This window comes from Colletotrichum navitas, assembly GCF_030913465.1.
Source record: "Colletotrichum navitas strain CBS 125086 chromosome Unknown LY79scaffold_9, whole genome shotgun sequence".
Classification (NCBI taxonomy): domain Eukaryota; kingdom Fungi; phylum Ascomycota; class Sordariomycetes; order Glomerellales; family Glomerellaceae; genus Colletotrichum; species Colletotrichum navitas.
In genome coordinates this window covers 316,406-330,468 of record NW_026850555.1, presented here as the reverse complement: position 1 = coordinate 330,468, position 14,063 = coordinate 316,406, and the positions used below count along the sequence as shown (strand labels likewise).

At 49.5% G+C, this 14,063-nt stretch overlaps 4 protein-coding genes across 4 annotated transcripts; 3 read left to right on the top strand and 1 right to left on the bottom strand.

The window, feature by feature from the left end:
• Window positions 1–85: 85 nt before the first annotated feature.
• On the bottom strand, window positions 86–1,089 carry LY79DRAFT_508185 (uncharacterized protein; the record flags this gene model as incomplete). The annotated part of the gene is made up of 2 exons (XM_060553908.1): window positions 86–727; window positions 784–1,089. The coding sequence occupies 2 exons, from the start codon at window positions 1,087–1,089 to the stop codon at window positions 86–88; spliced, it is 948 nt and encodes a 315-aa protein (XP_060417939.1).
• A 5,148-nt stretch (window positions 1,090–6,237) lies between these two features.
• On the top strand, window positions 6,238–7,469 carry LY79DRAFT_508100 (uncharacterized protein; the record flags this gene model as incomplete). The annotated part of the gene is made up of 3 exons (XM_060553895.1): window positions 6,238–6,438; window positions 6,497–6,993; window positions 7,052–7,469. 3 exons carry the CDS (start codon window positions 6,238–6,240, stop codon window positions 7,467–7,469), a joined length of 1,116 nt encoding a protein of 371 aa, XP_060417938.1.
• A 545-nt stretch (window positions 7,470–8,014) lies between these two features.
• On the top strand, window positions 8,015–8,863 carry LY79DRAFT_542239 (RbsD/FucU transporter). The gene is made up of 2 exons (XM_060556986.1): window positions 8,015–8,333; window positions 8,416–8,863. The coding sequence occupies exons 1-2, from the start codon at window positions 8,183–8,185 to the stop codon at window positions 8,700–8,702; spliced, it is 438 nt and encodes a 145-aa protein (XP_060417937.1). The 5' UTR covers window positions 8,015–8,182; the 3' UTR covers window positions 8,703–8,863.
• A 2,017-nt stretch (window positions 8,864–10,880) lies between these two features.
• On the top strand, window positions 10,881–11,490 carry LY79DRAFT_542238 (uncharacterized protein). The gene has a single exon (XM_060556985.1). The coding sequence runs from the start codon at window positions 10,978–10,980 to the stop codon at window positions 11,305–11,307; it is 330 nt and encodes a 109-aa protein (XP_060417936.1). The 5' UTR covers window positions 10,881–10,977; the 3' UTR covers window positions 11,308–11,490.
• The last annotated feature ends 2,573 nt before the right edge of the window (window positions 11,491–14,063 follow it).

Here is a 14,063-nt window from a genome sequence, read left to right as displayed (position 1 = left end):
TCGCCTTTGTAATATAATATCAGGGCGTGCTTGCGACCATTCCGATCCATCAATCCCATTCTCACCAACTAAATATCCCCCGCTCTTATGACTGCGGCAGACCAGGTGAGTGCAGCGGACTACTATAGTTTCCGTGCCTATTCTCATGGCCGTGGGTCGGTGAGTCTCGGCCCTCCTGCTGCTGCTGCTGATCGTACGGAGACGGCGATCCCATCTCGCTTCTTGCGATGGCGACCGACGCATCTAACTCTGAATATCTGTGGATGTTTGACTGATGGTACTCCGAGTTGGGCGACATGGTTGGTTGCGGAGATGGGCCGTAATGCGACTTGTAGGTCTGTGGCGGCGAGGTCCCGGCGTACGAGCTCGTGGCCCCGGTGAACTGCGGTTCTATCCTCTGGCTTGCCACCTCTGTCTTCTCGGCCAATTCTTTCTTGAGCTTCTTGTTCTGCTTCAATAGCCATACCGTCGAGAGAAGACCCACCAGGACGGCGATACCGGTGGCGACGGCGAGGCCAATGGTCGCGCCCTTGAACGCGGACGATTCCTCGGGCGTGGTGTCGTCGTCGGAGTTGGTCGAATTCGCGGTGCACACGGACTCCTGCGGTGATATTGAAAACGCTTCATTCGTTCCACAACAGGTGGTGTTCGATCTGCCGCAGCAGTACTTTGCTGTTCCATCATTGCAGGCGGTCATGAAGCTGATTCCATCAGGGCTGCCGCCAGTCTACAGTCCTCGTTAGCGTCACAGATAATACAATTGCAACAGCGGCGGTATCGCACCTCGATACTTGTACAGACATGGTTGCAAGCCTTGCTTTTCCACGTCCTATCCGTGCAGTAGCCCCGTTGCGGCTGACCTTGGCGGTTGATACACAGGCCGGAGGTTGAGCAAATGTCTCGCTGTTCGGCCGGGCCGTCCAAAGCGCAGCAGCTCGAGAAGACGCCAGCCTGGTTGATGCCGAGCTTGTTGCATGGAACGTATGTTTGATTGTCGGCCAGGTCACCGTTCGGCGCGTAGCACGCAGCTTCCTGTGCAAGGACGCGGGTGACGAGGCCCAAGGCCACTCCTAGAATGGCTACGAACATCGCGACGAGTTCAGCTAGTCGGATTGGTCACTCGGACCTTGTTTGCGGTCTGCGTCGAACGTCTACGTGTAGGAAAGGAGGAAGACAGGGAGGGGGAACGAACCCGGATTTCAAGAGGAAAAGAAGAAAGCGCAGGAAGAGAAAGCACCGCAGCAGACAAGACGGGGCTTTCCCTCTCTCTCTCTCTCTTTCTGTCTCCCTCTCTCTATGAGAAGCCCCGGCAAACAAGCCGCGTGCAACAAGGTCGGTGCTCTCCCTGGGTATCCTCCATCTCCCCAACTCAAAGGATTCGATCTTCTTACTGGCAGCCCGGCGTCTTACGTGCATGGGAAAAGACTAGCATGATGATAGACGCTTACAACAGGCAGCCAGCGCAGCCCCCAAACTATCTAAATTAGGCACGCTAGGTTCAGTTGTCTTGTAATCTCCTCTTTATAGTGGTCGTACGAACCGTTGCATGCAGAAGGCAGATCCTGGACACTACTGATGGCCCGCACCAACATACACATACGCAAGGATTGAGAAAGACGCACAGATCAGCAGGTAGACATACTTATTAATATATATGAAATCGGCGGAGATCAAAGTACTGGTATTGTACACCTATTCTAATATTCTAGGGCACTACTATATAGATAAACCTGGCGAGACCTAGAAGGTGCTAATTGCTATAAAAATATATCCGTATAGATATTGCCTCCTAGATAGCTCATACAGTTGCTGGTTGCCAACTGTGCCTGTGGCATATCTAACGTGATAATTAGGTTGTCTGACCAGAAAGTGGATGTGAGCAGTGGTAAAGTCATGTCTGCTACTCGTACGAGCACTGATCTACGATATATGTAGAAAACCAATACTAAACCAAGTATTAATACTCACCTTTGAGAGCGGGGAATTCCACTGCGCCAATGTTTTTAACCCTTGGCTACTTGATCGGTGTACAGAAGCCGACCAGAGGCCGCACCAACAGGCAGTCGACATGCAGTATTATGACCAATCATTGGGACGGCTGTGTCCAGGATGGAGCGCCTCGAGATTTGGGCGGGATGGCACTATGGCACGCCCCGCGTCCTGGCTGATGGGTCAAGATGATCACCTGTCCATCGAAGTCTGTTCGGTGGATTGCAAAAGATCGGACTGCCTCCATCCTAATTACAACGTTGAGCTGTTTCATCTGTTCAGATGCACGGCTGATGACAACAATCATGTTACCAGAGGGCCTAAAACGTCACAAGCACTCTGTCTCGACCACAGAGCAATCATCAGCAACCAGGAAGATCCGGAGTCGTTGCCGAGAATCTTGGCTGGGATTGTCTAGAGTGCTGCTCATTGGTAAGAATGGCGCCACAGGACTTGGCAGCCCACTCCAAGCTGCACATTATGCCTGGGAATAGGCATTCCCCCGGGCGAAGGATGTCAGCTTACTCGCCTCATGCCACGTTGAGCCGCCTCCCGAAGGAGGAGCTGCTCCTGCGCGCTCCTCCCTGGGCATATCTGGATTGAGCGACAGATTGGTCGTCCTTGGATTAAGCAACAGCCATCAAGCTTCAAGATATAGCAAAAGAATGGGAGGAAGCTTAGTCTAAGGCTCCTAGCTCATCTGAGGTGACACGAATCACCCACGCCTTGGTCTCATGCTCTCAACATCGGAACCTTGACGCAGGGTGGAGATGAACACTTTCGATTGATCGCACTGAACTACGCTCTTAGAGGCAGAGGGAAATTGCCAAAACTTCAGCCGTTGAAAGTCAGGATATTTAAGCGCCACGTGTGCTGCCTCGAATCCAACTCATCACTGATTCCCACCCCATGAAGGAGTCTAGGTAGCAATGCCGCCGCCGTTAGTGTCGAGTCGAAGAGATGAGCTTCATAGCTGCAGCCGCACAACTGAGAAACGGCTGCACATACTGCTTGTTGCCGCCTTCGAACCGTTTCGCGCATTCTTGCTCACCTCACACTTGCTGCTTTTCTATCCGATATCTTGAACAGATGGATCATGTTTTGAAGGTGCGGGCGAAACGAGAGATGCCTTGTCGCTTCTGAAAGCCCACGACCGGAGACGAACAAAAGTAGGTCGGTACATCATGTTCAGACCGACCTAGAATCGACGCGGACGGCTCTCTCGAGAAAGGTCACATCTTTGCAATACATGCAGGGCCATGGTGCAAAACGGCCAAACCAAGCAACAAACCTCGAGCACTATCAACGGGTGGGTTTGGGGTAAACGTGTTGTTGGATACTTAAAAGTGTTGGTATGATGCAGGAGGTTTGAGATTTTATCCTCAGGGCCCAATTCGAAAATATCCCGCCTCAAGCTCTAGAAAAGCTTTACAACCTCATCATGGACCACATCGACCTTGGGATCAGCGGGGACGCTCAATTGTAGTCGAGCGGGTGCTTCATCAAGGGCGTCGAAGCTTTCAATGGAGGAGCCACAGGAGAGAACACAGTATACCAGTACACGATCGGGGACTACGATACCTGTTCCCCATTCCCGCATTGATCAACGGAGCGTTCGCGCACTGCTCTTGAACAGGCGGCTGCGTTCAGGCCTCGCCGCCCCCGATGCCGTTCTATGTGTGGCCCAAGGGGAGGCAGGTATAAGGGGGGCGTCGTGCGTCACCGAGGGAAAACGGTGGTTCCTACAAGCGCAGTCTCTAAAGTTCGACGCTGCGGACCTCATGGACAACCTCGGTACAGATTGGCTTTACCCGCCACGGCGTTGAAGGCGTTCCTTACCAGACGCTACACTCACGCCTCCATCGAGGTGACTGCAGGCGTTGCGGCAAAGGTCAAAGGACGGGGTCTGCCACAGAAGATCACCATCCGGCGGACTAGGGCGGCTTACGGTATCGTCGGCGAGCCCAGCCCGAACAAGAGATGTCCCAAAACCAGTGTCGACTCGAACTCAACATACATTATCAGGTAGCGGTTGCCTGGCTGTTGAGCATGGCGATCATGGACTACGTACGGCACCGAGAAGATGCAGAACGAGGAGGTAGCAGACCTCTGCGAAACAATGTAGGTCGTCGTCGTTGACGAGCTTAACCAGGAAATCTCCGTTACGACCTATTTCGCCGGTATCAACGACCTGGGTGATGTTAAAGATGCCATGTAGTGTACTCTTGGGGAAGAAGGGCGTCCATTTTGTAGCGAGAGGATCCGAAAGAAGTTCGAGTCTCGTTAAATCTCTGGATGGAGAAAGCCGTGAAAAAACATCCTCAGCTGTGCATAACCTTTCTGGTCATTCGTCCCGCCATTTGGTTTCATTTCTCTGCCGAATGGGCCCTAGGTAGCTAGGTACATCTCTTTTTAGATCCCACACGAGCAGAAAGAAAAGCAGCATGGCTGTGAGCCCTCCACTTGCCTCGTCCATTAGGGGAACATTAACAGGCAATCATGAATTATGTGTTCCAGACCGGAATGCGGAAGAGCTCTCCCGCGCTGGAGTTGCCATCCGGAACCCAAATCGGGAAATTGAGATCGGGTTACCTACTTTGAAGCGTTCCGTCTCGGCATCGGAAGCTAGGCTCACGGCCAAAACATTTCTTTTTATCACGGTACCCCATCGCCTCAAGTAGCAAGTTGATCCGTTCTCGTTTCAGAAAAATCGCACTTGGTGCATCGTAGTATCGATCTGGGCCTGGGCGAGACTGCACTTGGCTTCAATGGTTGTTTCCGATACACTTTGTTCAAAGGAATGCTTTGACCGTCTTGGTGAACGGCATCGAACTGCCGACCACGTGATCTAAGCAGAACAGGCGTAGAGAAATTCGTCGTGTTGACCTGAGACCACAGGGGTGGTCAATCGGCCAGGGTTAAGGCCACCGGTTCATGGAACAATCGAAAAGACATATATGCCCAGCATAATGAAAAGTTCATTCGCAGATTTGCGGGCTGGTCTAGCCCCCTTTCTTACTCATTCTCAACGGGAAGATTTGCGGTCTAGCTAGATTGAGTGAAACCACCATAGCCAGCATGTTTTTCTTTTACCCGTTCCAGCTAAGGTACACGACAGGGGCTTCGCACACCTTAATATCTCGATTGGGACGCCGAGGCGTATCAACGTTGTGCTCATTTATTCAACAGCCATGCGGTCAGAAGATCATCAGTAGTACTTTCTAGACCAAATGTGTGTCATTGCTGCCCCGGACCCGACCGTCTTGTGGCCTTTCTACTCGGCAGGATCGGACTACCACGGCATTAGTTCTTATAAGCCCCCAGTCGTGCAAGGTTGAAATCTGGGGGGCCAACACAAACACCACGAGCAAGGGCCCCTTGTAACGGTCCCATGCGTTTGCTCACAGAGGCCCGGTGGCGACGAGATGAACAGTTCGTTTTTTCTCCTTCGCTTTCCGAGGTGTTTCCACGCCTTGCCACTAGAGGTCATTACATCGTACTTCGTACACGCCATTTTCGGGAGGGGGGCGGGGGGACAAGGGCATGATCTGCGATCCTCAAACACAGTACTTGGCCAAGGTCGATGGTCGATGGTAAAACCACCGCAATAACGTCGGTTACAAGAACGGATTGAAGACTGCTTACTTCGAAACCTCTTTATCAGTTCATGCACTAAGCCGTAATAGACAGACAGTATGAGTCTAGACTCAACAAAGGCTGGCCAGATGGCGAGCGGAACCCAGCAGAGTGGCACGTTTTTGTCATCCAGTGGACCAAGCGGGAGACTCCGATCTGTTCCCCGGGCGCTTTGGCCTCTCGGCCGGGCAGATTACCGAGGACAACCACCCCCAATCGCTACTTCATCGGGCTTCAAGCTGTGACACTCAAGTGTTGGCATACTCTTCTTTCTCCAATAGGGGCCAGCAGACGGCACGAAGACGACCCGCGCCTGCACTGTGCGCCCCAGCAGGATCGTCGTCCATGAACCCCAGAGTCTGTTATGGCAGTGTTTTATCACCCTCTTCGATCATGGACTGCTTGGGCCTTGGCGGATGAGAGGAAGTCCAGGGAGCACGAAGAAGGCTACATTATGGCTTCTTATAGCCAGGCCTCGCCTCCTGGTAAGACCTGGTTCCATGTCGGCGGATCCTTCGATCTTTGGAACCTTTTTAATACATTGCCTTAACCTTGGCACCCGGGGCAATATCGACCTCGTACTTCCTTCATGCGATGTTGATGATCGCTGCAATGCGCTCAGAAGCCCATCACGTCGAAATGGACGCAGTTTCCTGGAAACACCTCCCCCACGACGACTATGGTCCCCGTCTGCTTCTCGCCGTATGGGCGTTCGTCTGCGTGTCCGGCGGGTTTATCGGCCTGAGGATATACTGCAAAGTCTCGCGCCTACGAGAGCTGTGGCTGGATGACCACGTGCTGATCGCATCTTGGGTATGTCTTCATCTCACAATCCGGTGTCTGGGGGACGGACTGTGCTAACACGTACAAGTGCGCTCTGCTGGCTGTGTGTGTGTTCGTCACCGTCGATGTATCTTATGACTTTGGCAAACACAGCTGGGACGTGGCGCGAGACAACTGGCCGTGGCTCCTGCTCTATGCCAACCTGGGTGGCTCGTTCTCCATCATCGCAGCGGCATGGAGCAAGACCTCCTTCGCGTTGACCCTCTTGCGCATCACACGAGAGTCCTCCGATCCCTGGATGAAGCGGCTAGTCTGGTTCATCATCTTCTCGGTGAACATTGCCCTTGGCCTCAATGTGTTGTTCACTTGGATACAGTGTTGGCCAGTCGAGAAGACGTGGCGGACAGCGACGCCGGGAACGTGTTGGCGTAAGAGTATACCGGTGAACTACAACGTGTTTGCCACGTCGTACTCCGGGGCGATGGACATTGTTCTTGCAATTCTGCCTTGGAAGCTGTTATGGGGTCTTACTATGACCAACAGAGAAAAGCTTGGTGTTTTGGTTGCCATGAGCATGGGTGTTTTGTAAGCATCGATCCCGCTCCGACTGGCCAGTATCGTGACTGACTTTGGGCCTACACAGTGCTGGTGCTGTTTCGTTTATCAAGATACGGGCCCTTGCCGCCATTGCATCCTTCGATATCATCGATACCGTCGAGTTGGTGATATGGGGCGCGGCGGAAAGCGCTGTCACCATCATCGCGGCATCGATACCTATCTTGAGAGCCCTGTTTCGCGACACCAACCCTTCTCCAGCACGTTTCGCCATCGACGATGAGTCAATCATACGACAGCCTGACACGGCTTCGTTAGCAACGGCCATTGCTGGGTCTCCGAAGAAGAGGAGACCAAAATCGGAGCTAGCGTTGGTGGAAGGGAAAGACAGCCAGGTGCGGGGCAACGAAGACAGACACAGTTTGCCTTCGTGGCCGCTCGGAACGAGGACCTTCAGGATTTCTTGGAGAAAGGGGGGGGCCGGCGGCACCATCAGGTCCGTCTAGACAAAATGGCGACGACGCATGTATTCAAGACAGAGGTCCTGTAGAGTTGTCTCGACGATCATGTTAGGTTAACCAATACGAAATACTGCATGGTCTTCCCATCCGCCATCAATCAGGGTTTGCGGAATGATCCATGTATTGTCAACCCGGTTCTGAGCATTGGACATTGGGCTCGGTGTAAGTCTCCAATAGGGGAAAATGCGCAGACCTATTCCCAGTCTCAAGGTGTTGTTCATCGGTGCTGTTTTCCATCTCTGTTATGTCTCCCTTCATGCTGTCCATCTTTCTAACTACACGGTTTGACGGGCGTATGGATCTTGATGGATCTTGCCTGCCTTCTTCGCACCGTGTTATCGTAGTATTCTGCAGAACGCTTTCTTTGATGATGTCGTCATATAGATATTGTCTTGGCCGACCTTGACGTAGGCATCCGAACCCCTGCGAGTGAGGTGAAGCGATTGTGATGTTTGGCGTCAGTACAAACACGGTTTGAGAAAACATATTACGCAACGAGCGCAGTTTGCTCTCTCCAATCGCCAAACACCCTCAAGGGGGCTGCTTTACCCCACCTTTGCGAAACGATACAGGCGGGGCTTCAACTCACCGCCATCACTGTCAAAGCTCAAGAAAGACACATCATCTCTGCCACATCACAACCATATCCTCATCTTTTTGATCGCCTCGATCCAGTCTAGACTCAAATACAAGCAAACATGCCCTTGAAAGGAATCTCCCCCGTCATCTCGCCCGACCTCCTCAAGGTCCTGGCTGAGATGGGCCACGGCGACGAGATTGTCCTCGCCGACGCCCACTTCCCGTCGCACTCCATCTGCCCGCCCCATATCCCCGTTCTTCGTGCTGATGGTAAGTTTTTTCCCCAGTGATCCATGGTGCACAGCCAGAAACTGGACACTTGGAGAACTGGTTGCTGAGCCACAGTCAACAGGCATAACCGTCTCCCGCCTTCTGGCTGGCATCTCTCCGCTGCTTGAACTGGACAATTACGGCGTTGTGCCGGTGCTCATGATGGAGGTCGTCAAGGGCGACACCTTTGACGCGAGTGTCGAGAGCGACTTCCGGTCATCGCTAAAGTACGACGGAGAAATCGAAAAGCTGGAACGTTTTGCCTTCTATGAGCGTGCCAAGAAGGCGTTTGCGATTGTGGCCACAGGGGAGACGAGGAAGTATGGCAACATCATCCTCAAGAAGGGCGTTACACCTATTGAGGAATAGGAGGCGTGCGGATTGATATGGTTTAAGATTGCGATATAGGATGTGTAAGGTGCTGGCTAATGAGAATTCTGAAATCACGCATAGTTTTATGTTGGCTCCCTTTTGATTGAATCATTGAGAAAGCCAAGGCAAGTGAGAGCTTTGAGCCATTTTTCTGGGGGTCTCGTTGCAGAAACGAAGCCATTCGCGTAAGGCTGAGCCGGCTACAAACTAACAGAAAACGTGCCTGGTGCACACGGGATTGGGCGATCATTTGAGAAGTCACTTTCCAGGTAGGAAAACCATGAACATCTCTATTCTATAGACCCGTGCGTGAGAAGAAACGGGTTATGTATGAGAGCCACAGAAATCGCAAGGCACTAGAGCTGCATTTCTTGAACCCCCTTTACAATGCTAGTTTCATGTATCATGCTGAGAGAACCACAATAATTGCGATCATGAGATAGGAACTCAATGCCATTTCCGAAGTATCACTAAGCAACACCACCATTGCCGAGCTTGCCTCTTCGCGATTTCGTGGATCCATATTCCCTGGTGTTACGACCCGACAAGTAATAAACGATGTTGCCCCATCGGACAAGGACAGACGCGGCGGCACGGCCTTTGTATAGGCAGGCAAGATCAACTGACGGATGGCTCCCCCAGAAAGGAAGAACTATTATAGTACAGGTTACATAAAGATATGATAACACTGAGTACCCCTGTGTAGGCCACTGAGCGCTTGGTGCCAAGGACGAAGGCTCACCACCAATTAAACAGCATCATAAGAGATATCAGAGGTTGTATTAGTACATAGGATCGACTTTGACGCACTCAATGACAGACTTCCATAACCGCTCAGCAGTAATACATCCTCTAAACACCTAGTATATATGTGACTGAGTGGTGAAATTGACCAGTTAATATATGAGTCATATGTCACGATAGCTTCATGTATTTCCACCCTCTTTAACAGCTCTGTCAGGTGCTGTATCACGTGGTGTTTCACATCCATTCGCCTGTATATAGGACTTCACGTTCTTCACTTTCACTTACATAGAACTAAGCCTTTTAGACCTGAATCCTCATATGCCCTGCTGTGTGCTCTAACTCATGACATTATATTTATGACTACCGAGCGCCTAACTGATGACTGAGTGATCCATAGACGAGCAAGCCGATAAATGCTCCAAAACCTGAATCCCTAATATATGAGCTTTGTTGCATAATTTTAGTTGATGAAACACATGAACCCCAAGCCCAATCATTCTGCCAGTGATGGGAAGATCCATGGTCGTTTGAGTGTGCTAGATGAGGAAGTTTGTCGGAATATCTTCACTCGCCCCTCGGGGGTCGATCGATTGATTGACTTATTCCTACAATATCATGGAATCGCTTCTTATGTGAGCAGGTATGCCAGACAGCCCGACGCATTCAGAAGTTAATCCGAGGCGCCCCATTTTGCAACACATTGACGAGCTGCCACCAGATCTAGCATCCAATGTGCCATTCGATGCTGCTTGAGAAAGCAGTACGGCAATGTGTTAGACCCTCTCGTGGTATCTAGTATTATTTGGGGGTTTTGTTTATTAGGATGCTGCACTAAACAGCCCTCTTCACACAGGGGTGGAAATACTAGAGTTGCGTGGAGAAAAGGGGGGTATCAACGCATTTGGCGATGTTATCCTGGGATATAATATGATGAATCATCTTGCACTCCTACAATACGCCGCATTACAGCAAACTTTGGTCTGCACATCATGCTCATGCGCCAGGATAATACTAGGAGTTTGATCAGGCGCTACCAAGCGGCATTGAGTAAATGGATATACACTTAGCGATACGATCGAAGATACAAACACGAGAACTGCCAGTTGCCAGAAAAGCAGGGATTTCGCTTATGTTGAAGTCTTCCTTGAGCGTCCGCGCGATGCCGAGGCTTATTTCAAGATGATCTAGTTAGTACGAAATAAGACGGAGGAGCATGGGGCACGGGGCTCCCGGTTTTGTCTCCACACATTAGACAATCCAAAGCCTCAATTCGCACCGGAACCCACGGAGGTGAAAACTCAAAAAAGCTGGCAAATTGATAAGCAGTCTCCGCCGAGAGGGGCGAGTGGGCTCCATGGAGGTCCATTATTGACGTCAGTAAGGGGGGCATCGTCGACGTATTTATGTCCTTGCGATTCCGGCGCTCTAAATTCACCTTCAACAGCATCACCACTATTAACCAACTCGAAGACTGATTAACGGAATCCTCACCACACGCAAATCAACCTGCATAGCAACAGTCAGGATGCCCGCCACCATCACCGTTCTCTACCCCAACGAGGCTGATGCCAAGTACGACTTCGAGTACTACATCAACCGCCACATGCCTATGGCTGCCGCGCAGTGGAAGCCGTCCGGCTGCACGGGCTGGTCCGCCATCAAGTACCAGCCCACCCCCGATGGAAAACAGCCCAAGTACTCCTTCGCTGGTATCCTCGTCTTCGAGAGCGTTGACGCTATTCACAAGGCGCTCGCTTCTGCCGAGAGCGCCGCTATCATGCAGGATGTACCCAACTACAGCAACAAGGAGCCTGTGTTAATGATCGGAGACAACGCCAAGACCGTTGTTTTGTAGAGGATGATACCACGAGCAGACTAATCTTGAAGACAGGGGTATAGTCTGATATGAATGGTAGATTTGTTGTTGTTGTTGTTGTTGTTGTTATATTTAACGCCAGGCCGTTCCTGTGTAGGACAAAGGGCGCCTGGGGTTGCGGGCTTCCGCCTAAGTAAGTACAAAAGTAGATACAGTCCCTCTCTGTCACAATCAGTATATCTCATGCTATCGTCTTCTCTTCTGCTTCCACCAACGTCCCAGGAGTTCAACTAGAATTATTCCATGCTGTCAAGTGCCCAAGGCTCTTCAGCTGCCAGGTTCCATACAGTATCCCCCAGTTAATTCGTGTTTCACGTGGATTAGCTAGGGGTTTCCGTGTGTTCAGTTGTACAGTGCTACTTGCACATCCATGTCGTTGTAAAGTCACCCCTCGCTGTCTTTAGCAAAGGGAGTACTTCTAGTACTATATCAAGAAGTCATATACAAAGGAAAGGTAAGTAAGTGTAGTATAAGAGAGAGGGGGGGCTACACTGTCAGCAGCAGTACCGCTTCTAAGGTAGTATAAGGGGAAGGTAGTAGTAGTATAGAAGAGGGTGTAGAGAGCCCTACGCATCTAGCACCATTATTTAGGTTAGCCCTATGTAGCCTAGGTGTTAGCTGCCTTAGGCAGGGAGATGCAATATCAAGGCTATTGGCTGCCTATTACAGAGCCCATGCTGTTGCTATATGTCCCAGCTGCCTAATAAACGCCCGCACTAGTGGCTCTAGCTACTATATGTCTAGGGGTAGACTAGCAGCTGTAGTAGCATAAGTAACAGGTTAAGTATAGTTTTACGCCCTTAGGTATATCTTAGTGTAGAAGTTGTTATTATTTAGTAATACAATAAATTACTAGAATTTCCTAGTTAGTTATTTAATAATATATTCCTCTCTATTAAACTAAGGCATAGTGTGCCCCTTAACCTTCTAGCACTACAGTAGGTATACTAAGGTTTTTAGGTTACTATATATGCAGTAAATATTCGCCTTACTGTAATTAAATCTATTGTAATACTTAGCGAAGTTGCTATAGCCCAATCTTGCTACTATTAGCTAGTGTAGTTCCGTTCTAGTAAATGTCCTAACTTCTGGCGTTAGTTAGAGGCTAGCGCCAAGCTTAAGTAGCTTGTAGCTAGCTAGGTATTGTCTTATTTACTATTCTTTAAAAGCCATTCTTTGCTCCTGTTGTATATCCCTCTTAATATAACTATATATCAGGGGTCATATGTGTAGGTCCACTAGGCCTATCTCTGTCCCCTCTTTTACCAAGGTGTCCACTAGCTCATTCCTGCCTATACTAATGTGCCCTAGTACCTAGTGCACCTAGATCTTTTCCCCACAGCCCCTAGCAGTGTTAATAAAGTCTAGGAAGGCTTCCTGTAAGGACCTTATAGGTGTTCTGTCCAGCCTATGTATTACTGCCGAGTTATCTAGGCACACTGTAATCCTGTCTGTCCCTCTGTTAAGCCAGAGTGTACTTTAGAGCCTAGCCTTAGCCCCTTCTACCTCAGTGTTATATACTTCTCTGCGTAGTAGTTAGTAGTGTCCCTAGTGCACTAGTTCTTTCCCTCTGAATACAGCGTATCTATACCCTGTTTTATTATATAACGTCTATAACCTATCTAAGTAGACCATTAGGTAAGTCAGGGATAGTGTCCTTATCTATTTCTTGTAATCTTTTATAGTGTCTTCCTTGCTTTATCCCTCTGCTTAGTAAGTCAAAAGCTAGTAGTATATCCTACGCTGGAGTTCTAGTTAAGGAAATCCTAGTATAGATTTTACTGCATCTATAAGTATTATCAGACAGACCCTCCCTCCTTTCTAGTTAACTTAGGGGAAGTTCTTAATCCACTAGACCAGGGGGTAATCCTTGTCAAGAGTGCCAAGCTATAGTCTATACCTTTACCTCACAGCTTCCAGTAGGAGCTCTACTAGTAAGGTACTAGATTCCTAAAGGAGGACAAGGGTAAAGGTCATCCTCTAGACCAGTAGGCATCCCTAGATTACAGTGTTAATTACTAACTAGATCTTCCCTATCTATTTAGTTAGGCTATAGTTAACATAAGCTAGCCTATCTTATATTTATTTTCTCCCTTGCCTACTCCTACTAGGGTACTATATCTCTAAGGTATAGAGGGCCTTTAGGATAACAATTATATATAAGGCGTACTATATACTAAGGGGAAAGGCTCCCCTGTATACTCTATTTAGCCCCCTAATATATCCTACAGTTGCCTTTACTACTGCTGTCTATTCCTTAATATGTTTCTTTAGGTCTATTTATCTATCTAAGTAGACCCCTAGCTACCTTATAGTGGCCTTAGGAGTCACTGTTTATAATCTATACTGTATTATAAGGTTGTTAGTCTTCCTTCTCTACAAGAAGTGTAGTACCTCTGTCTTAGACTTGTTAAAGAGTATACTGTTGTCTTATCCCTAGGCTATTGTCTTGTTAAGAAGGGCCTACGCCTAGTCCTGGCTTTCTTCCTCTGTCCTACTAACGCACAGTATACCACAGTTGTCCACGTAGCCAAATTGTAACTAAGTGTTACTAAACCTATAGAGAGGTTCAATATAGTATAAATAGAGTATTAGTAATACTAGTGATCCTTGTAGTAGTCTGTAGTATAGTGGCGTCATTAGTAACATGTAGTCCTTGAAGCAGACCCAGGCCCTCTGTCGTGTTATAAAAGATAGAGCCTAGTTAACTACGTTAACTAGCCACCCCTGTTCCC